Below are 23,361 nucleotides of genomic sequence, written 5' to 3' on the forward strand. Positions count from 1 at the left end.
ATCAAGATCCATCGAGATAGGTCTCGAAGGATGATTGGACTAAGTCAAGAGACTTATATTAATAAGGTTCTTGACAGGTTTGCGATGAAAGACTCCAAGAGAGGAATTCTTCCCATGTCTCGTGGTATTATGCTCAGTAAAACTCAATGCCCTCAAAAGCCAGAAGAGTTGAGACGTATGGCTGATTGTAGGGAATATTTCAACACTCAACTTTGAGCTCCACTGTGATCATGCACTTAAGCATGGTGGCGTCCAAAAGGAAAGAAGGTAGAGATAAAAGAGTTGCCAACAAGTTTTAGAAACTTGTAAACCGTTCACGGGTGTGAAGGTTACACCCCATTCACGATCACGAAGATCGCTAACTCCATAGTGGTCCGAAACCATGACTGGATATTCGGGGATGACGGTACAAGTCCAACCTAAAAGAGATTGAACCCGCCCTAAATCGGCCTCTACTTAATTCTTATGATATTCATGTGCGCTTTCCGATCAACATACATACAATAAGTTAATCCTAAACCTGTTTAATCTATATTGGTTGATTATTAATGCACAAATAAATTTATTATTGGTGATCACTTGAATTAAAATCATATTAAACCTAAAACAAATTATTAATTATCTTATTAGGCGTGATTTCAAGTACAAATTCCCTTTAAACCTGTGGAAAAAGGCGTGATCAAGCAATATCAATGAATCATGAATAATCAAGCAATGTAATAATTAATAATTGACACAACAAATCATCATCACCATAATCATAATAATAATCTCATCAAAACATGACTAATAGCAAGATCCTAGGCATGATACTAAACGGATTAATAACAAACCCTAGCATGTCACTAAATAAAGATCAAAACTTTAGCCTAAACATGATACTAGAAAGCAACATGATATTAGAAATATTAGAACATCCTAACATGATACTAGAAATCATAATAAACATCCTAACATGATACTAGGAATTAAAATAATATTCTAAGCATGATTTCTATATCAAAGGAATAAAGATAATAGATCAAATTACTCACTTTGATGCCTCGTATCTCTTTGTATTAAAACAATCCACACGTTAGTAACTTCAAGAAAGATTAAACAATAATATTAATAATAATTGAAATATGGATTTGGGACCAAACCCTCAGAATTATCAACCTTTCACGTCGAGGGCGAAGGCAACTTCGAGCTTGGCTAGGTGTATTAGAGTCTCGCAAAGGACGTATGGTGTGTGTTTGTGATGTGTTTAGGCTAAGGTTAAGAAAGAGAGAGAGAAAGAAGCTTAAAGCTTAGAGAGGGAGATTAGATGATTGTTGGTGATCAAGCTTGTTGATGATTGAAAACGGAGGAAAACGACCCTATTTATAGGGAAAAACGAGAGAAAAGATCAGAAAAAGAGTCGAATCCGACTCGGAGTAAAACGCTTTTCATCGCGTGGCGATGGATCCATCGCGTCGCGATGCTTATATCGCTGCGCGATATTTGCATCGCTGTGCGATGATTCCATCGTTGCGCGATGCTTTTCAGAAGATCAGATTCGTACGGAATCCGACTTCCAATCAAATTGGGTTATTCGAATATCCATACTTATCCTTATTTTATCAGAATTAAATCTATTAAAAAGCACATGTTTTATCCGATATAAAATTCTTAGTCTTTATCTTTTCAAAAAGAGGATAAATTAGAACCTTCTAGAAGCTAATAATCAATCCTTAGGGATTTAGGACTCAAAACAACCTTCTAGATAATTCTAGAAGCTTATTATAAATCCTAATGGTTTTAGAAATAGAGTTAAGATTAATGGACCCTCCACATGATCATTGGGTCTGTATATAAAGCTCAGTTTGGGCCCAGTTTAGTATTTTGGCCATAACTTCCTTGTTATAACTCGGATTTGGGCTTATAATATATCGTTGGAAAGCTCTTTTCAAACCCCATCCAACTACAGGATTATTGGACCCAGATTATGGACCAAAATAAACTGATTTGGACGTTTTTATAAATAGGACACGAAAAGAATGATTTTGGTCTAAAACATTTAATGAAAGGTTAGAAAAGGAGAAAGTCACGAGACTCTTCAACTCTTCACCTAACTCGATAATCAAAGACGTGAAAGGTACTCATCACTGGATTTGGTTTTTTAAGGAGACACAATCAGGTGTCTACACTGATAAACCTTATGCTTCTGCAATAGGGTCTATTATGTATGTCATGATATGTACGAGGCCGGATGTTGCATATGCTCTTAGCATGTGTAGTAGATTTCAGGCAAATCCAGGAGAAGCACACTGGACAGCTGCCAAGAATATCCTTAATTACTTGAGAAGGACTAAAGGAATGTTTCTAGTATATGGTGGCGAAAATGAGTTGGTTGTCAAGGGCTATACGAATGCGAGTTTTCAAACAGACATAGATGACTTCAAATCCCAGTCAGGGTACATTTTCTGTTTGAATGGAGGAGCAGTGAGCTGGAAGAGTTTGAAGCAAAGCACTGTCGCAGACTCTACAACAGAATCAGAGTATTTGGCTGTTGTTGAAGCAGCTAAGGAAGCAGTTTGGATCAAGAAGTTCCTTACTGAGCTGGACATTGTGCCAAGTGCTCAAGAAGGAATTGAATTGTATTGTGACAACAATGGCGCCATTGCTCAATCAAAGGAGCCAAGGTCACATTTCAAATCCAAGCATGTTGAGAGGAAATATCACCTCATTAGAGAGATCGTTGGCAGACGAGATGTCAAGATGTGCAAAGTTCATACGGATGAGAATATCGTTGATCCGTTTACTAAACCCCTTCCACAGCCCAAGCATAAAGCTCATACTAGGGCAACTGGATTGAAGCAAGTGATGTAATTTAAGTTGTATTTGTTTTGAGAAAACTTATTACATATGTAATACATTCATTTGCAGAATTATGTTTAATCAGAAATTCATTATTTCTCTTATTTAATTATGGTTTTTGATGTTAAATAAATGTCTAAAATTATTATGAATTGATGGGCTCATCAAGTTGATGACTTGGTGAATGAAACCCCACAGGTGAACTGAATTCATAAATTATTTAAGTTCCTTGTTCGAAATCATTAAATTGGACATAAATGATTTCAATAAATGGACTAGCATGTAAGATTGATTGGATAGCGCAGTTTCATGGGCTATAGGGGCATAGAGATGCTCGGTCAATCACTTTAATATGCATGAATGATGCATGATTGAACTATAGACCTACTTTGAAGTTCAAGTATAGAGCTTCCGGATATATTAGTGGATTCCTTTGACATGAGTGGAACATTGATTTCATTCAATGATTGATTTAACTGTGGTACATTCAAACGTCGTGCCGTAAAAGGAGGCTATAAAGGGTGTTTCCCGGTTACTTCAAGAATTGAGTGGGAGCTTTGGTTGCCACAAGATTGGATTGAGTCTACCAATTTAATTAGGAATGTGTCATGGCCCCTTGAAGAGGGAGAATTCAGAAAATGCTTGGCCGTGCTCAAATGGATTACATAATACTCATTTGTTTTGTAATTCTAACTCAATTTTCAAGAAAAGATTTGTAGATTAATATGATCACGACATGAGATGCAATCATATTATCAAATCGACACACATTGAATTAAGGAATTTGAATATTGCGCACTTGTCTCAAACAAGTGGGAGATTGAAGGAATTATGTCTTCGTCAAGTGCAATTACTAGATATATCAAGGATCGCTATTATGGAGATAATTAGTTCATTCTTTTGGGTCGTCATTGTCTGTTGCTAGATATGATAAATGATCTTTGGGCTAGTCAAATAGTCCAAAGCCCAATAGAATGGATCCTATGAGGGCACACACAAGAGTATTGGATTGAACAATGAGGCTATGACAAACCATAAAAGGGTTTGGGCTAGAGTAGTTAGAATAGAGTTAGGAATTGGGCTTGACATGGGCTCTTATTTCTAGATATGATCTATAAATAAAGTCCATGCCTAGGGTTGAAAGAAGACATGACACAAGACATTCAATTGTCAGTGAATTGTGAAACAAGGCAACCAATTCCCAAAACCCTAAACTCTCTCTCTCCTCACGCACGCTCTCCCCCCCCCCCCTCACCAAACCGCACGGCCACCCCTCTTTGGTGGCGTGTGGTGTTCTTCGTGGTGGTTCGTGGTTAGTTCGTGTCTTTCTTCTCCGTAGAAGGTTGATTGAAGTGTTCAATCACAACTAACTAGCATTAGTGGAGATTCAATCCGTGCTCATGGACTAAGTAGAGGAATCACACTTGGGGTTCTTGATCTCCTTATTGTTCTTGCTCGATCACACGTGGATTCACGCTTCAAAGGTATAATTCTATATTCTTTATGTGTTATGCTTTGATCTTGGTTGTTAGATGCTTATGAATATGATTCATGCAATTCCGCTTAGTGCATCTATAGTCCTACACTAATCTCACTCGAAAAAATTGCGGAATAAAATTAATATGAAGAACAAACCAAGATCGAAAAAAATCTCTAGAAATTAGAGAGGCTTTGATACCATGTTAAAGTAGAGAAAGATGTGGAGAAAACGGCTTAACCTTTTGTATTGATTATAATCACATATATATACACAATACACAACATGCCTAAAACTCCTAAAAAGATAAACTTGCCAAAGATACAATATTAACAAATATAAACAAACCGACTCTAATATGGTGAATTCGAGCATTTTCTACACACATGACCAAGATGGTAAGACGCTTGTTCACGTAGCTGCCATAAATGGTCAAATTGACGTACTTGAGGTTGTTCTTAATGTAGAGCTAGAAGCTGCTCGAGAGCGAACTATGGGTGGTGAAAGTGTGTTGCATTTGTGTGTGAAACATAAACAACCAAAGGCTTTGAGGTTTTTGGTAAAAATGATGGATAATGGTGAGTTGCTTAACCTCGATGATGCCCTTGGCAATACCGTCTTGCACCTAGCTGTGGCTGCCAAACAACCAGAGGTAAAGTTTTCATTATTAATTTATTATTGAGTAAATGAGAAGTTAGTAGAAGTAAATAAAATCAGTCAAAAAGTAAATGAAATTGATTTTTTTTTTTTTTTTTTTGAGAACCAAATGAAATTGATTTTAAATAAAGTGAATAATCTAAAAAAAAGTTTGAAAAGCTGCATAATTACGAAATGCCTTTAGTGAGACGAGTGAAGTGTAGACCGTTCGATAGAACGCGATGGACGATCCAGATCAATTCCTAGTTCTCATTATTGACATCTCAATTATCACAAGTACATTTAAATTTAAAAATAAAAGGAATGAAAATGGACAATTCAAATAAGGAGAAGGAGAGTTGGTCCAAAAGACCACAAACAAGGCCCAAAGAAGTTCCGTACTAAAACCAATTGGTGATGGTATGAGTAACCCCTCTACCTTATAGAGTGGAATCATCTCTCATCTTCTCCAATGTGCAGTGGAACACTTACAAGTGAATTTGCAATGGGTTTCAACAAATATATATTGTAACATATTGACTTTTACATTATTGACATACTCTCCTATTACTATCTACTACTTTGTATGATTTATATGTAATGAACAAAATAGTCATTGAGATGTTGAAATTGGAACAGATTATTACATAACTTACAATTTTATACTTAAATTTGTTAATATGCATGCAGATGGTAGAATTTATAATAGTACATCCAAAGATTAAAAAGAATGCGGTTAACAAAAATGGATTGACAGTTGTGGATACTCATAAGCAAAGTCGGAAGGATTTGATACAAGATAAAAAGATATGGAAACTCCTTAATCATGCCAATGCGTTACCTGCAAAGGAAGCACTGATAACGAAAAAAGACCGTGCTTGGTTGGAGGAACATCGCACGGCTCTAATGGTGGTGGCATCCTTGATCGCAACCATGGCTTTCCAAGTCGGAATTAATCCCCCGGGAGGTGTTTGGCAAGATAATACCGACCATGTTGCAGGTACTTCTATATGGTCATCAATACATGATTTTTATTATGGTTATAATAATGTACTAATTAGTAATACGATAGGACTAATATCATCACTAAGTGTCATCCTTCTCCTTATAAGCGGTTTTCCGTGCAAGCGATATTTATTATCTGTTTTGAGGATAACTCTATGGATTTCTGTCACGGCAACAACATTGACATACATGTTCTCAGTAACCAGTCTAACTTAGCTTATGAAGGAGGAGGAGTTTGGAAAGCATTAGAGATTTCTCTCGTAGCTTGGATAGGGTTAATGGGAACTATAGTCATGGGACATTTTGTGCGATTCATATGGAAGCTTATTAGTTGGCTAAGGAGGCAATCAATAATGATGTGTTATCGGATAAGGTCAAAAAACACTACAAATGAATCAAATTTGATCGACGACGTATGATAGTCTCAACACAATTAAGATGCGTGTTCTTCACATTAATCGCGATCTACTCCGGCCATGTTTGTTTCCCGGCTGTTCAATAATAATGTACGAGTAGTACTTTGGTTAATTAGATTGTTGCAATAAGCATGATTTTATTTATGTACCATCTTTTCATTATTAGCTTGTTTGTCAAAGTTTGTTACTTTGCATTTTATGTGAAATATATGAGCACATATCAATTATAATTGGCCTATCTTCGTCTATAATAATGAGAATGCTCTAATCTACTACAAAATTACTTAAGCTCCCGTCCTAACTAGAATTTTATGTTCTTATATATTCGTCTATTTTTGAAGGAGATTTACTTTGTCCATCTCGTTTTGTACAAATTCTAACACCATGTTATGTTAGATTTAATCTTTTTGATAACATGAATAATAAATTTATCTGCCTTCCAGCAGTTAATTGAAATTTTTATTCAATTCGTACAACTCATCACCAGGGCCGTATCTGGGCCGGGGCAGCCGGGGCACCCGCCCAGGGCCCCAAAATTTTAAATCCATATTCGTATTATTTAAAAAAAAAAAAAAAAAAAAAAAGAAAAAAAATTATATACTGAGAATAACGAAGTAAGAGTCAGTTAATCAAGCAAATTATTCCCTTATTAATCCCCTCAAATTAATTCCTCCTAGAAAATAGCCCCTTCATCTTTGGGAAGTTGAATTTGCCAAATTAATTCCTATAATCTAACCAAATACAACCGTATAATCTTCAATTTTCATTCATGAAATCAATTATTTGTATCATTACCTATATTTTTCTGATTTTTCATCTTCCTTCCCAAATTAATTCTAAACAGATGATTTCCCCCATAAACGTTCATCTTTGCAATCAATTTTCAACGGGATTAAAATCTAAGATTTTTCCTATAAATTATACTCTTTCAATTGTTCTGCACATATCAATTTTCTTAATCACTTTTTTCTATTTGTATTTATTATATTTTCACCATAATTATGGAGTTTGGCGTCGATGATCGAAGATGAAATCAGAAATCATACGAGTATTGGTAAGTTCTTAAATTTAACTTTTTTCCAGCAATTAATTTATTTTAATTTATGAATTATTCAATTTTACATTAGTATTTCTGAAATATTAAATAAGATGCTATACGAATTAATTTTTCCAGTTAATTCTCAATGTATCAGTTTTCTTGAATCATGAATATGATATTTGATTATTGATTATGAATTATCAAATTGTCAATTGATAAATTTTTAACTATAAATTTATGATTTATGAATTATCACTTATCAGTATCAAATTTTGTCAAATTGTTGATTGATAGATTTTAATTATGGATTTTTTTGTTATTGTAGGTGTTGCTCATTGTTATTTGACGACTTTTGGTCTTTTGGACTTTTCGGCTATACTACTAGCATCTTGCGAGATTCGGTGATATCATTCTTTAACTTTTATTGTGTTATTTATTTTAATAATGTTTCCGAGAAAATATGCATCCGGTCATGATAAAAGGGAAAAAAGAAAACGAGCTCAACATTTGATTGAATCTCAAAGAGGATCATTAGATAAATTTTTTTATAGTAGTCGAGTTGAAGAACCTTCGAATAATTTGAATAATGTTGAAGTTCCTAATGACGTGCCAATTGTTGATGTTCCTAATGATGTGCCAATTGTCGATGTTCCTAATGATTTGCCAAATGTTGATGTTCCTAATGATGTGCCAAATGTTGATGTCCCTAATGATGTGCCTAATGTTGATGTGGGTATTAATGAACATTTTATCCCTCCTTTTGATATCTATGATCCTAGGAATTGGGGTTTACTTGATGCTAAAACTAGAGATATTTTGATTGAAAAAGGCCCTATAAGAGAATTAAATCTCACATTTCCTACCGATAGCTTTTCTAGGCATTTTTCATATTCTTATTTTATAAGAAAGTTGAGTAATGGGGAAACTTCGGATAGAAAATGGTTGGTTTATTCAAAACATGTTGATAAAGTGTATTGTTTTTGTTGTAAGTTGTTCACTTCTCAAAATAACAAAACTCTTTTAGCAAATGATGGAGTGAATGATTGGAAACATTTGAGTGAGAAACTCAAACTACATGAGAATAGTGTTGAACATTTGACTAATATGAGTACTTGGAATGAAACAAGATTGAGATTGAATAAGAACAAAGGCATTGATAAAGAGTTGCAAGATGGGATTCTTAAAGAAAAGGAACGTTGGAGACAAGTTTTGATAAGAATAATATCTGTTGTTAAATGTCTTGCTAAACATAATTTAGCTTTTCGTGGGTCTAATGGAATATTGTATGAGGATAGTAATGGTAATTTTTTAGGCTTGATTGAAATGATAGCTGAATTTGATTTGATAATGCAAGATCATGTTAGACGTATAAAAAGTCATGAAATTCACTATCACTACCTTGGTCCTCAAATTCAAAATGAATTGATTTCTCTTTTAGCCCATAGTGTTAGAATTTCTATGATAAAGATCATCAAAGAGGCTAAATATTTTTCTGTGATACTTGATTGTACCCCGGATGTAAGCCATCAAGAGCAAATGACTTTGATAGTACGATGTGTTAATGTGTCTTGTGATAAGATAAAAGTAGAAGAATTTTTTTTTAGAATTCTTAATAGTAGATGATACATCAGGGTTGGGACTCTTTAATGAATTGTTAAATGTATGCAAGTCTCTTGATTTAGATATTGATGATGTTAGAGGTCAAGGTTATGACAATGGTTCTAATATGAAAGGAAAACATCAAGGGGTTCAAAATAGATTACTTGGAATAAATCCAAGGGCTTTATATATGCCATGTGCTTGTCATAGTCTTAATTTAACTCTTTCGGATATGGCACATTCTTGTGTTAAAGCTATTTCTTTTTTTGGAATTGTGCAACGCATATACACATTATTTGCAAGTTCTACAAAAAAATGGAAGGTTTTAGTTGATAACGTTCCGGGTCTAACTGTTAAATCTTTGTGTAATACTCGATGGGAAAGTCGAATTAAAAGTGTTAAAGCTATTAGATTTCAAGCGCCTCAAATAAAGTTAGCTTTGCAAAAATTGTATGAATCTAGTGGTAATGATGCTAAGACTAAGAGTGAATGTGAAAGTTTAGCTAATTGTGTTGCAAGTTATGAATTTTTACTTGGCATTGTGATTTGGTATGACATTTTATTCGCAATTAACAATGTGAGTAAGAAATTGCAAACTAAGTCTATGTGTATTGGAGCTGCAATGAAGGAAGTGAAAGGTATTATTTTGTATTTTGAGGAGTATAGAAATAATGGCTTTGAATCCAGTATAAATATTGCTAAAAGCCTTGCATTTGATATGGATATAGAGCCTACACTTCCAACAAAGCGTCAAGTATTTAGAAAAAGGCAATTTGATGAGAATAATGGTAATGATGAAGAAATACAATCACCCGAGGAATCTTTTAGAGTTAATTATTTTTTGGTGGTTGTTGATATGGCAATAAACTCTTTGAAAAATAGATTTGAACAATTAGAGGTGTTTGAAAATATATTTGGATTTTTGTTTGATTCAAACAAATTAAAGTCATTAGACAATGATGAATTAAGAAAATCTTGCATCAATTTTAAGACTACATTTTCTCATAATAATTTTTCTGATGTTGATGCAGATGATCTATTTTCAGAATTAAAAGTATTGCAAATGACTTTACCAAATATGTTGATGTCGGCACATGAGATTCTAGAGTTTGTCAAAGATGCCGATTGCTTTCCAAATGCATCAATAGCTTATCGGATACTATTGACTATGCCGGTAACGGTGGCATCTGCCGAAAGAAGTTTTTCAAAGTTGAAATTATTGAAAACCTACTTGAGATCATCAATGTCTCAAGAAAGGTTGAATGGTTTAGCTACTTTATGTATCGAGAGAACTATGTTAGAGCATATTGATGTAGAAACTATTATTAATGACTTTGCATCTAGAAATGCTAGAAGGAAACATTTTGTATAAGCATTACTGTACCAATAAAATTTCTTAACTTCAAATAAAATATCGCGTATTTTATTTTATTTTTTTGCATACCCAATTTTTCTCTTATTAAATTCAATAGTTAGCTAACTAGGGCCCCAATTTTTTATCCGCCCCTAGGCCTCCGAAATCTCAGAAACGGGCCTGCTCATCACATAATTTTGACCCCTCAAGCTAGTGTATCTTTATTTCTCTCTCACTCTAATCATAACCCAAATTTGATGTAATGTGGGTCCGATCTTTTTACCCGGCCTCTAATAATCTTTTAATCAATTTATATTATATTGCTAAATTTTGAGACAATATGAAATGGGCTTGGGCAACCCGAACAAGGAGGAGGAGAGTTTGGTCCACAAACAAGGCTTGGGAGCTTCCATATTAAAACCAATTGGCAATAGTAGGAGTTACTCCTCTACCTTATAAAGTGGAACTACATCTCCCTCTTTTTCCAATGTGGGACACTCACAAGTGGGATACAATGGGTTTCAACACTCCCCCTCACTTATGATTGTCCTTAAAAATTCAGAGCTAACTGGATAAGGCCAGATCAATAATCCTTTTATGGGCTGGACATCCTGTCGAGGTAAATCCTTATCCAATAGCGATTATATACCCAATTTAGAAGAGACCCCGCAACCCGGGCTCTGATACCATATTAAATTTTAAGACAATATGAAATGGGTCTGGGCAACCGAACAAGGAGGAGGAGAGTTTGGTCCACAAACAAGGCTTAAGAGCTTCCATATATACTAAAACCAATTGACAATAATAGAAGTTATTCCTCTACCTTATAAAGTGGAACTACCTCTCCTTTTTCTCCAATGCGGAACACTCACAAGTGGACTATAATGAGTTTCAACATATATTTTGTATACGTACATATTCTTTTTTTTCCTAGGCTACTATATGTCTGTACTATATAATTATATACCCGTTTTAATACACATTTTAGGTTGGAGCTGGTAACTGATTCCGTACCTTTTGGCAGCATATGACATGGAAAAAAGGGCAAGAGTTTGCAATTACACTTTCATAGGATGTAGCGGCCTGGTTGATCCCCTTCCTTGCACTTTCATCATGGGTGAAGATATTGCTATGTATCATTAAATTGAATATTTAACAGTTCTTCTTTCTCTCCCCCTCATCTTTATTTATAATTTGATTTCAACATCTTTTCCATACTCCCTTTTTTCCTTTGATTATAAAATTTGCTTAATGAGTTAATGGTGTGTTACTTTGAATTTTTAAAGTTCCAACTTTGTATCTTTTCACTTTAGATCTAGGTTATTAATTGGCTATTCTACCTACTTTACTTCTTTACAAGATTATTACCGTTTACACTCCACATTCTTGAATCGTCAACGATTATTAGCTGGGTACCAAAAACTACGACTTCCATTATTGCTGAATTTCACTACAAATTATTAGTTATATATAGTATAATGTATACATGCCACTATTGACTTGTCAACCCTTGCTAGAAAAAGATTATTTGGAGTGAGCATCCAAGAATAATATGCCCCTCTCTATTAATTGGTCTTACACTCTTACATTATATTCTTTGGTATAAAAGAAATGAAGACGTGCACAATTATTACAAGCAAATTTGTAACGCAAGAATTCTTTCCCATAAATTAAACGTCACAAAATATGGAAGCTCAAATAGAAAGAGGACAGTTACTTGCTATTAAAAGACTATATGATGCAGCACTCAAGGGAGACGTACCTTCGTTAATCGTTACTCAACTTGCTCGGTGAAGATCCACTTATCCTCGATCGATGCATCATTGGAAAGTTGGGAAGCTTTAAGCAGTCTCCGTTACATGTTGCGGCTAATTTTGAACATGTAATTTTACAAAGGAAATAATAAAGCAAAAGCCAGAACTAGTAGAGTTGGTTGATCAAATAAAAAGATCATCACCACTACACATTGCCTCTGCCAAAGGGAACTTGCCAGTTGTCGAAATCTTGCTTGTGGTGAATCCAAGCATTTGCTACACACATGACCAAGATGGTAAGACGCCTATTCACGTAGCTGCCTTAAATGGCAGAGCCACAATCTGTTTGGGAACGAACTATTGGTGGTGAAACTATTTTGCATTTGTGTGGGAAACATAAACAACTAGAGGCTTTGAGGTTTTTGATAGAAATGATGGATGATAATGAGTTGCTTAACTTTGGTGATGCCCTTGGCAATACCGTCTTGCACCTTGCTGTGGCTGCCAAGCAATCCGAGGTAAGATGAAAATGAACCGCACACTAGCTATTTTAGTAACATATATAAGAAGTACGAAGTAGTTTTTGTCTGTCCTATTCTTCTTATACAAAGAAAGAACGAAGTACTTGTATTAACCAACGTTATTAGTGTAGAGCCACAGACGGGAAAAATCAAAGTAGGGAGGATCTAGACCATGCTAGACCCAGCCCCAACTTCAAATTTTAGGATATGGGACCAAATTTTTAAACCCTATGGGGTTGATGGGAAGGATCGGATTTTAGTTCAAACATATATACATGGTTTAGGTCTAATCTGAGTCTAACGATTATAGACCTACCTCAACTTATATTTGCCCCATGAACCGGTACATATATATTTTTTTCAAATTATTTTTATAACTACAAGAGTATGTTATATCATACTACGTATTTGGTATGTCATGTAACCAATTTATATACTTCGTGTGATTATTGACTCTAAAATATAATGCACTTACAGATGAAATATTTTAATAGTTTCAATAAAATAATATTTTTCCGTCAATTAAGGACCATACTTTTACATGTTCTATAGCTAACTTTTTATCCATCATAAGAATTAAAAATAATATAAATGTCTTTTTTTTTTTTTTTTTCTTTTTGTCTTTTAACCACAAATTCACAATCCTTGAGAGATTTGAGACCCTAATTTATCATTTTTTTTAGGAAAAATTGTCTAAGAACTACCCACTTAATGGGTCATTTTGTCAACAACTACTCGCTTAAAATTTTTATCAAAAAAACTACCTTCTAAATTTAAAATGTTTGAGTAGCACTACCCATTCAAGTTTTCCAGCAACAAAATCCGGCAAGTGTGGCCGAATATTATTTTTTCCTTCCAAAACTTAAGCCTAAACCTCGTATATAACAACCAACCTAATCCCCTTTACAACGACTCAACCTAAAAACGCAAAATTTTCAATATTTCGCCAATTAAAGAGGAAGAAAATAATTGTGGTTTTAATTAAAAGATATGTAATGCTTCTAAATTGATGTTAAATTCACTTGTTTTGGCTTCTTAATTGAGTGATTCATTATTTCGTGTTTAAATTTTGGAAGAAAAAACAAAAGTGAGTCCCACTCGCCGGATTTTGTTGCCGAAAAACCAAAATGGGTAGTGCTAGTCAAACTTTTTAAATTTAGTGGTAGTTTTTTTGATAAAAATTTTAAGCGAATAGTTGTTGACAAAATAACCTATTAGGCGGGTAGTTCTTGACAATTTTTCCTTTTTTTTATTTGTTTAAAGAAACAATAACTTCCCGCAACTTTCAATATTGTTTCCCACTTTCCCATTACAAGCAACTTTGATGTATTTTGTACATTAGCACAAGTGCATATAGGCAAGATAAAAGGAATAAAAATGGCCATTCAAAATAGTTGGAAAGTAAAATGTTATGGATTAATCTAGAACCCATTTGGACTTTGGACCTAATAGACCTATTAAAATATTAAGAATTGATACAAAACTTACAATTCTATACATCAATTTGATATGCAGATGGTAGAATTTTTACTTGGACATCCAAAGATTAAAAAAATCGCTATAAGCAAAAAAGGATTGTCAACTGTGGATATAAATAAGCGAAGTCGGAAGGATGTGATACAGGATGAAAAGAAATGGCAACCCCTCAATCGTGCCAATGTATTACCCGCAAAGGAAGCACTAAAACCGAAAAAAAGACCAGGCTTGGTTGGAGGACCAGCGCACATCTCTAATTTTGTAAGTGATGTTATCCATGATAAAAAAAACAACTACAAATGTATCTAATTTAAGCAATCATGTATAATGGTCAAAACTCACAAACGTGTGTCGTCACAATCCATCTTTAGCTTGTTGGGAAAGTTTGTTGCTTTACATTCTACATGTATAATGTATTAATGTATGTAATCATCAATTACAATCAGCCTACATTTATTTTGTCAAGGCTCGTACAAATTTTTACACTATACCAACTTTTATACTCTTATTATCAACATGGCGCTTGACATTCTTACATTACAAATTCTATATATTATTAATACCTTTAATTAGCTTATACCGAGTAGTAAAATAATATTATACAAAGTGTAGATATTTTGAAATTTAAAGGTTTATATCCTCGAACATGCTCAAATTTTTATTCATGTTCTTCAGTTTTATGTTCATGAAGATAGGGGAAAATAATTACACTAAATTCATGAAGACAGGGGAAGATAATCCAACAGACTTAAAAGACAACTTGTGATTCTAGAGTTCAACGTCTATTACTAGCACAAAGACAACTTATATGACGAGATATTAATAAGATACTTTAACAATTGTGATGTTGGAGAACATCAACATTTTAGAACACAAAAGGATATTTTAAAACTTGATTCACCCCTACTAGTATGGCAGCAGCTCAACTTGATTGGCCTGAAGACACTCTCAAGCAATGCACGCTCGTAATTTGCTGTCTCAGAACCACAGAATACAGCCCAGCAATTCGTTGCCACTCCATCAGCAATGAATTCCGTATTTCCTTTATTAACTGTTCCGACCTCCACAGGTTTTCTAAGTAGTTTAGAAAGCTCATCAATTTCTGTATTAGAGGCTTCGGGATGTACCTATTACCAATTGAGTCACGTGATAAAATTAGATCATAACACACTTTTTTTCGGTGTTTAGAGAGCCATAAGGACAAGTGATGAGAATCGATTCCAGGATCTTCTGGAATCGGGAGAGGAACTCTAACAATATAGTACAATGGTAAACATATCTTTAAGTTTAAGTATGCTGAGAAGGAAAACGTACCACAGCCCCAGAGTCATTTATGACACACAAGCTACCCACATTATTGAGTCCTGCAATGGTACGCCTGTAAACCCGAACATGAAGAACTATTGATATGATAGACTCAATTTCCTGTTTACACAAGTTAAGAGACAAATTAACCAAGAGTTGAGGAACAAGTGACCTTCAAAGATAAAGTAAACAATAATTCCACAAGAAAAACACACACAAACCTCATCAAGATCAGGGTCGATTAGTGCGACACAATCATTGCATGCTACACGAGTTCCTAGATCAGGTACATGCTTATAAAGACGTAGAAGCGGAATATTAAAGGGATGACGCTTCTGCAAGTGTGCGTATTCTACAAGTAAACCAAGCACAAAGTAAGTAATGAGAACATTTGATGATTGGAAATTTTTAATACTGTAGATAAAATTCAAGTGATCTGAGCCCTGGATGCGCCTCAAGTTTGCTTCTGAGAAGCTCAGCGCCTTTGTGTACACGGAATCAAAACATTACAGTCCCTTGATAAATAGAAATTCTTATCCTGGTCAGTCACATTTTTAGAAAAATTGTGATGGTATATTTGGAAATTGTAAGGGTATTTTATGCAGTAACTTGTAAAATAGCCACATATTTGCAAAGCCAATCTAGAAGAGCAAAACCATATCATATTTAGATTAATGACTTATATCATTATTTAACCTTATCATTAAAAGGTTCATCACTATTCACTACAAATCTAATCTAGGAATGAAGCAACCAACATGGATTGATCACAAGTTCAATAAAAGTAACCCATGTGTAGATAATGCTGGTAATCTAATAATTCTACAATAATGCAGAGTACTACTTAGCTTAATCTGAAGAGCCTAAACTTGTAAAATAAAAAAAAAATAAAACGTAGAGATAAATCGATCAGACTCACCCTCATCAGTAGTCTCCATTGGAACAATAAGCGCGCGTGAGTTCCCTGCAGGTGTGATGACACAAAAGAATTACACTCGATTTAATAATTTACAAAAAGAAAACATAAGAATTTAGAAATAGAAAACATAAGAATGAATGAGTGAATGATTCAGAATCCCTGACCTACACACAACCTGCCTATATCATTGGTTCCGGCGATAGTGGTCTTTACAACAGGGATACGCCTTGCCAATGTTTCCGTGATTGTTCTAGTTCAGGATCAAACAAACAATAATTTGCAAGTGCAATTAATAATGTCCAATCTCAAATGATCGAATACAAACCCCCACATAACAGCAAACAAACCTTTGGTCATCCTCGGTGGTTCCTTCTGCGATCAAACAGTATGTACCGGTCACCTTCATGTGGAGCCCAGCATTGTAAGTTTGAAGCTCTGCAACCCAATTCCAATTTATTTATATTAAAACAAAAATACCATCAAAGTCACCACTCCCTCCATTTGTCCCTAAAAGATTGTCAAAATCACTACACCCTCCATCCCTAAAAGATTGTCTTGTCCCGTAAACTAATACTAAATGATTGCTATACGGTAAATATTTCCAATTGCAAACCGAGTTACTCCATCCATGTCGAAGTGGGCAACTTCTGATTTTAGGGACGGAATCATTGAAAAAACTTGACAATAATTGGGGATACAACTAGGCATTAATTAGAAAGAAGAAGTCCAATTTCTTAATGACCAAAGAAAAATACCAATGGCACATCAAAACCAGTACCCCTCCTCGTTCCTAAAAGACCGTCCCATCCGTAAACTAATAGTTCGATAGATAACCGATAAATTATACGGAGTACCAAGAAAATAAATAGAAAAACAAAAATACATCAAGGGAGAAGCGCATCTTACCAGTGACGGCGGAGAGAAGTGAGAGGAATAAAAAAACCCTGGTACATGTTAAAATACAAGGGGAAGATTATAGTTGACGCTTTTGCCCTTAGTTTTTTTTTTTTGGGAAGATTTTACAAGGGGTAATAATACTTGTAGCTGTTAGCCGCCCCTCTTTTCTTTTTCTCTCTTCTCTCCTCTCCTCTCTCCTCTCTCTTATAGGGTTTAGTTTTTTTTAACCGTTTAGATCGGAATTAGACTATTTCTGAACCTTTTTATTTAATTCAATTTAGTTTTTTACTTTGATTTGCATTTTGGTTTGTTATGATTTGTTTTGTTCTAGTTTGTCCCAAATTTCTGGGTTTTTTTCAATTCTCTGGGATATTAATTTAATTTCATCCATGGATTTAATTTTCATCCATGGATGGGAATTTCATTTGGGTTTTTATAATAATTGGGAAGGTGTTTGGATTCCTCTGGGTCTCGGGTTTGTCATCAATTTTTCGATCAAAACATCAGCGTGGATTGCGAAGGACTCTACTTGGAAAGATGCAAAGATATCGAAAATTATTGCTCGCGTTAAACTTGAAGCGGTGGGGTATGAGCTATACCAAATATCCAAATTAATTATGAATTTGATTATAAAAGTTATGATATTTTCTCTAAATTTGTGGTTTACAGATCTTTATTGTTATAGATGTCGTATGGCTATTATTTAATGATATTATAACTTCAATTCTTGTTAAAAAAAAATACTTGTAGCTGTTAAAAATATTTTTTACCCACAATTATAAATTAAGTGCAATAAAAAAAAAATATATCTTATCATAACTACTTACAGTTTCACAAAAATAGATTATTATTTTTAAAAAAAAAAAGGAAAAATTGTCCTGAATATTCCGACCTTTGCCTCATTCGCCCAAAAAAACCCACATTTTGATTAATTTTTAACAATCCAACCTTTAACATCAATCCACTTTAAATGGTCTCAACCGGTCATTTAACTTGTTATAACAAGTTACATGACACGTGTCGACATCTGATTCGTCTAAAAAATAAAAAAATCAAAAAAATCAAAAAAATTTAAAATTTTTTTAAAGAAAAAATAAAAAATTATTACTTAGTTGATTAAAAAAAACAAAAAAAAAACACCCCCACCAGCGAACCACCCACTACGGCCGCCCACCCCTACCCACCCGACCCCCTACCTGCCCCCAACACCGAAGCATCACGCAGCGCCGACCGTCATCCCCCTCCCCCTTGAACCGCCGACTCCCCTCACCCCCCCCCTAACTATCAACCACCCTCAAAACCCTTCCCCATCCCGATCCCAACCTCCCTCCCGTTCCCTCCCCTTCCCTCGCCTAGTTTTTTTACAAATCACGTTGTGACAAAGTAAATTAAACTTAATAAAAAAAATTACTTGCTTAACCGGTCACACGTCACTTGGGACCATTTAAAGCGGATTGACATTAAAGATCGGATTATTTAAAAATAATCAAAAGGTGGGATTTTTTTGGGCAGATGTGGCAAAGGTCGGATTATTCTGGACAATTGTTCCTTTTTTTAATTGGAAAATTTGTCAAAAATAAGTAAACCTTTGTGTAGTTAGTTCAAAATAAGTTAATCTTTTGATTAACTAAAAATAAGTCAACCTTTTAAGGGTCTTATCTTTAATTAGGTCAAATGACCTTGAACCTGCCCAACAAGTCACTTTTCTTTTTTTTTTTTTCTGAAATTTCTTCCATCCTAATTTTCAACGAACCACTACTGGGCAACCAACCACCATAGCAAATGTTACACCCTCAAACCACTCACCACCCATACCTAGCCAAGCCTCACCGTCGCCGACTATCTTTGGACCGAGAGAGGGATTGGTGAGCAAGAAAAGCAGCAACGTCGACCGTGTATGAGGGATTTGCCGGTGTTCATCAAGGAGGGGGTCGGGGGAGAAAGGGGTCAAGGTGCAGCGCCTGTGCGTGGCAGCGTGGGCAAAGGAAAAAGCAGTGAAAGGAGGGGGTTTAGCCAGCGTTAGGGAGGGGATTTGGCCGGCATTTAGGGAAGGGGGAGATCGGGTCGACAGTAGGTAGGGAGGAAGGGACTGGTGGTAGGGTCCTAGTGGGGTTTGTCGGGAATGGTGAAACAAGAGGGTGGGTGCTACAAGTTGGGGGGTGGTTGGTGGGAGGGGAGAGAGAGAAAGTGGTCAACCATGGGGAGGCTGGCCGGCAAGGGGAGGTTGTTGGTCGGCCATGGCTGGTAGTGGGGGTTGCTAAGCTAGTCACTGACAAAGGGGATCTACGGTGGTCGACGCAAGGTGTCTGACTGGTGTAGTGAGGGGAGGGGGGCTGACTGGTGTTTTGGGGGAGGGGTATTTTAAAAATAATTTTTAATAATTAACTTTAATTAAAAATTAAAAAGGACCAATTATATTTTGACATGTGGCATATTAACCTAAACAACTGGTTGCCTAAAGATCCATCAGGTCATGACTTGTTTTGAGATAATACTATGTAAAATTCGACTTATTTTTAGTTAATTAAAAGGTTGACTTATTTTGAGCTAATCGGACAAAGATTGACTTATTTTTGACAAATTTTCCTTTTTAATTTTGATTAATTTTTTTTAGATTTTGACCAATCACGTGGTGACATGTGTAAATTCAATTTTGTTTTAAAAAAAAAATTACCTACTCAACCGATTACATGATGCCTACTCCATATGCTCTGTTTTATGTATTTACCGTCCATATACTCGAAAGTGGAATGTGAAAGCTTGCCTAATCAGATCGTTTAACATTCAAAATAATGTGAGACACAGTTAAAAGTTATGGAAAATGACTTTAATTGACACTGTAATAACCAATTTTTCTGCCTATTTTTTTGTCATTAGGGTGGCCAATGCGCACGATGTGCGCACCATAGCTAGCAGTTTTCGAGAAGCTTTTTCGATTTAGCCTTACATCACAACTTTTATTGTTAGTAGCATTAATGATATGGAAACAAATATTTTTAGGGGTATAAATGTCCGTACACTATTCTTAATAATTTCAAAATTGAGCTAATTAATATTAATGGGGCAATTAAGTAAATAAACACTATTCATAAAGAGTTACCTCATACTTTTCTAAAGGTAGAGAATTCGTAGTTTTATGTTAATAACAAAAATTATTAGCTCTTATAATCTTCTTTTTTATTTCCCCTATTGTCAGGTAGAGCTGATTCAATGTGTCAACACGTGATTGGTCATTGGGACTGCTGGAGGCAAACTCCTAGCAAAGTTGAGATTATTAGATAATAATACTTAGTTGGGTTTCTTCTAGGTCAATCGCTCATAGTTAAAATTATTAAAATGAATTTTCCCTAATTATAATGCATGCCATGACTAGGCTTGTTCATTGGACTGGGGGCCCATTAAAAGTCCTGGTCCGGCCCATTTATAAGCAGGTCAAGCCCGTCCAATAATTAAATGGGTCGGGCCCTTAAAGGGCCAACCAAATGTGGATTCTTAACGGGCTAGGCCGGCCCTTATAGGCCTTTAATTTTTTAAAAAAAAAAAAATTACTAGAATTTCATGCATACTTTTTTTTTTTTTATTTGAAAGAAATTTCATGAATACTTTCCCTACGTACATATAATTAGTTTTTTATCATATTTGTTTTGTAATATTTATTTTTGTATTATGCTATATATTATTTTCAGGGCTAACTTTTGTATACATGCGGTGTACAGTAATATATTGTACATCAAGGGTCAATTTTATCAAATTTAGGGTCACTTACAATTTTTTGGGTAACTTTTATGAATAAAGCATAAATACTTTATAACTTTTATTTATGTCAGGGTAACTTTTATTCATATTAGAGTAACTTTTGCTCATTTTAGGGTAACTTTATAACGAATGTACAATATTTTATTGTACATCCGATTTATTTAAAAGTTTGTCTATTTTCAGTTATTTACTAAATGGGTCGGGCTGGGCCAGACCTAAAAGCCCAAGGCCTAGTCCGGCCCGTTTTAGAATGACTTTGGCCCTGGCCCAGTCCGACCCATTTAAGTGGGCTCGGCTCGGCCCGTGTCCGGCCCATTAAACAGGTCTAGCCATAACTAATCAATTACATAATACTAAAAGTGAATCTGATATGACACTTGTCACGTTGGATTAAAAATTTTCCCGCCACTTTTTTTTTCTTTCCTTTTTTTTTTCTTTTTGTACAAAATCTTCATTAATATTAATTTAAATATCATATAATATTTAACTTTCAATTTGGCAACTATATACGAAATTTATTCTATATGCATATCTTTCATATTATTTATAATAGGTATTTTTCTATAATAAACAAACATATTAGAATAACGTACTACTTCCGTACTTCGTATCATTCTACATCGTATTTTTTTATTTAAAAGTTTTTTTGCTCCAACAAGGATTGACTCTACACTTCAGCTTTTACTATATAGTTATTGATTTATTTATAATAATAACACTACAATTCAATAACTAGAAATATAATTATAAAAAAAAAATAAAAAAACCTTGATTATTAATTGTCATGAAAAATAAGTCAATTAAATTTGTATAAAACATTGTGCCAATTATAGTATGCTATAAAATATTGTGCCGGTCAAAATATGCCAACAAAATATAAAATTCATTGTGCCAGTTATAGGAACATATAGGGTATATAATTACATTGCATGGGTTATAATTAACATAAATTTCATTCTCATATAAAACCCTATGATCATTAAATTTGTGTTTTTTTTTAAATGTTTAATAATCAATAACTTTTGATAACAATATAATATAAAATTCAAGTTAATTTTTTTAAAAAGAAATTCAAGTGTTTATTTCAATTAAAAATATTGAATTTTGTTTTATAGAAATTATTGTTAAATTAACATTGTAATTTAATAATCAATAACTTTTGATAACAATATAATATAAAATTCAAGTTAATTTTTTTAAAAAGAAATTCAAGTGTTTATTTCAATTAAAAATATTGAATTTTGTTTTATAGAAATTATTGTTAAATTAAAATTGTAATTTATAATTCGGTTAAGTAAAAACCATTTTTAAATGTTTAATAATCAATAACTTTTGATAACAAAATAATATAAAATTCAAGTTAATTTTTTTTTTTTGGAAAAGAAATTCAAGTATTTGTTTCAATTAAAAATATTGATTTTTTTATATAAAAATTATTGTTAAATTAATATTGTAATTCATAATTCGGTTAAGTAAAAACCATGCGTTGCACGGGACTTAAACTAGTTAATAATAAAAAAAATTCAACTTAAATAAGAATAAAACATGAATTGAACAGACTGAAACCCGACCTGGATAATCACAAAATCTTCAATACGAACAAAATATACACAAAAAATCATGCAAACAGCTTCAATTGAAGAAAAAAAAATGATTAATGAGCTTAAGAGTATAAATTTTAACTCGAAAACAAAAATTATACCAAGAATTGGTAGATTATTGCAATTTGCATCTGAAGAACGAATGCATCTTCTCCTTGTAAACGTTCAACCACCTCTGGTTCTCGCCGTTGAAGAAGAAATTAAGCGATCTTCTAGTTGTAGCGAGCAAAAATCATTTAAATAGAGGAAAAGTGGAGCTTCGAAGAGAGAAAATGTCTGAGGTGCAAAAAGCTAGTGACAAAAAAAAATAGAAAGAAGGTAATAAATAGTAAATGGGAAGTAACTTGTAATAATCTTTCATCATGTGCTCTTGGCAAGTGAGAGTTGGTCCACAGACTTGGCTTATTTAAGAACTTTTAACAATAAGTCTTGTATAAGGCGCGCTTACGTTATCAATAACTATATACTTAAAGACACACCAGCAATGACACGTGTCATCTTCTGGTGTATCCTTAGTTTTATTTTTTAATTTTTTTTTGCTGAATTAAATTCTATTAAAGAAACAAATCTTAACAAAAATAATTCACTAATCTTATATAATATAATTACTTCAAATAAAAAAGATTTGACATATCTTTAACACAAATTTTTATATAGCTAAAAATTCTTAACATAATTTTCATCATTTTATATCTAACATATCTTACGTAATCCTTTATTTTGATAAAAATATGTCAACTATATTTTTAGATTTTTTTTGTTTATAAA

General features: G+C 33.8%; 3 protein-coding genes across 3 annotated transcripts; 2 read left to right on the forward strand and 1 right to left on the reverse strand.

The window, feature by feature from the left end:
* The first annotated feature begins 4,673 nt into the window (after positions 1 to 4,673).
* On the forward strand, positions 4,674 to 7,816 carry LOC145555379 (uncharacterized). The gene is made up of 3 exons (XM_081617125.1): positions 4,674 to 4,967; positions 5,642 to 5,951; positions 7,737 to 7,816. Exons 1-3 carry the CDS (start codon positions 4,674 to 4,676, stop codon positions 7,814 to 7,816), a joined length of 684 nt encoding a protein of 227 aa, XP_081473251.1.
* Positions 7,817 to 7,855: 39 nt separating this feature from the next.
* Positions 7,856 to 10,382, forward strand: LOC145555380 (uncharacterized). The gene is made up of 2 exons (XM_081617126.1): positions 7,856 to 8,981; positions 9,094 to 10,382. Exons 1-2 carry the CDS (start codon positions 7,856 to 7,858, stop codon positions 10,380 to 10,382), a joined length of 2,415 nt encoding a protein of 804 aa, XP_081473252.1.
* Positions 10,383 to 14,762: 4,380 nt separating this feature from the next.
* Positions 14,763 to 16,794, reverse strand: LOC145556346 (uncharacterized). The gene is made up of 6 exons (XM_081618000.1): positions 16,687 to 16,794; positions 16,504 to 16,589; positions 16,340 to 16,384; positions 15,642 to 15,772; positions 15,430 to 15,540; positions 14,763 to 15,242 (listed from the first exon to the last, which is right to left on the reverse strand). Exons 1-6 carry the CDS (start codon positions 16,743 to 16,745, stop codon positions 14,973 to 14,975), a joined length of 702 nt encoding a protein of 233 aa, XP_081474126.1. The 5' UTR covers positions 16,746 to 16,794; the 3' UTR covers positions 14,763 to 14,972.
* Positions 16,795 to 23,361: the final 6,567 nt, after the last annotated feature.

This window comes from Chenopodium album, chromosome 8 (genome assembly GCF_948465745.1).
Source record: "Chenopodium album chromosome 8, dcCheAlbu1.1, whole genome shotgun sequence".
NCBI lineage: Eukaryota > Viridiplantae > Streptophyta > Magnoliopsida > Caryophyllales > Amaranthaceae > Chenopodium > Chenopodium album.

What these genes read in the sequence shown, in the direction of transcription:
- LOC145555379 (XM_081617125.1), top strand. Translation starts at nt 4,674, where the DNA reads ATGGTGAATTCGAGCATTTTCTACACACATGACCAAGATGGTAAGACG. An exon ending in TGGCTGCCAAACAACCAGAG is followed by an intron (nt 4,968 to 5,641) that starts GTAAAGTTTTCA and finishes ATATGCATGCAG; the next exon opens with ATGGTAGAATTTATAATAGT. An exon ending in TAATACCGACCATGTTGCAG is followed by an intron (nt 5,952 to 7,736) that starts GTACTTCTATAT and finishes TTGTTATTGTAG; the next exon opens with GTGTTGCTCATTGTTATTTG.
- LOC145556346 (XM_081618000.1), bottom strand. Translation starts at nt 16,745, where the DNA reads ATGAAGGTGACCGGTACATACTGTTTGATCGCAGAAGGAACCACCGAG. An exon ending in ACCACCGAGGATGACCAAAG is followed by an intron (nt 16,590 to 16,686) that starts GTTTGTTTGCTG and finishes ATCCTGAACTAG; the next exon opens with AACAATCACGGAAACATTGG. An exon ending in TAAATGACTCTGGGGCTGTG is followed by an intron (nt 15,243 to 15,429) that starts GTACGTTTTCCT and finishes AATTGGTAATAG; the next exon opens with GTACATCCCGAAGCCTCTAA.
- LOC145555380 (XM_081617126.1), top strand. Translation starts at nt 7,856, where the DNA reads ATGTTTCCGAGAAAATATGCATCCGGTCATGATAAAAGGGAAAAAAGA. An exon ending in ACGATGTGTTAATGTGTCTT is followed by an intron (nt 8,982 to 9,093) that starts GTGATAAGATAA and finishes CTCTTGATTTAG; the next exon opens with ATATTGATGATGTTAGAGGT.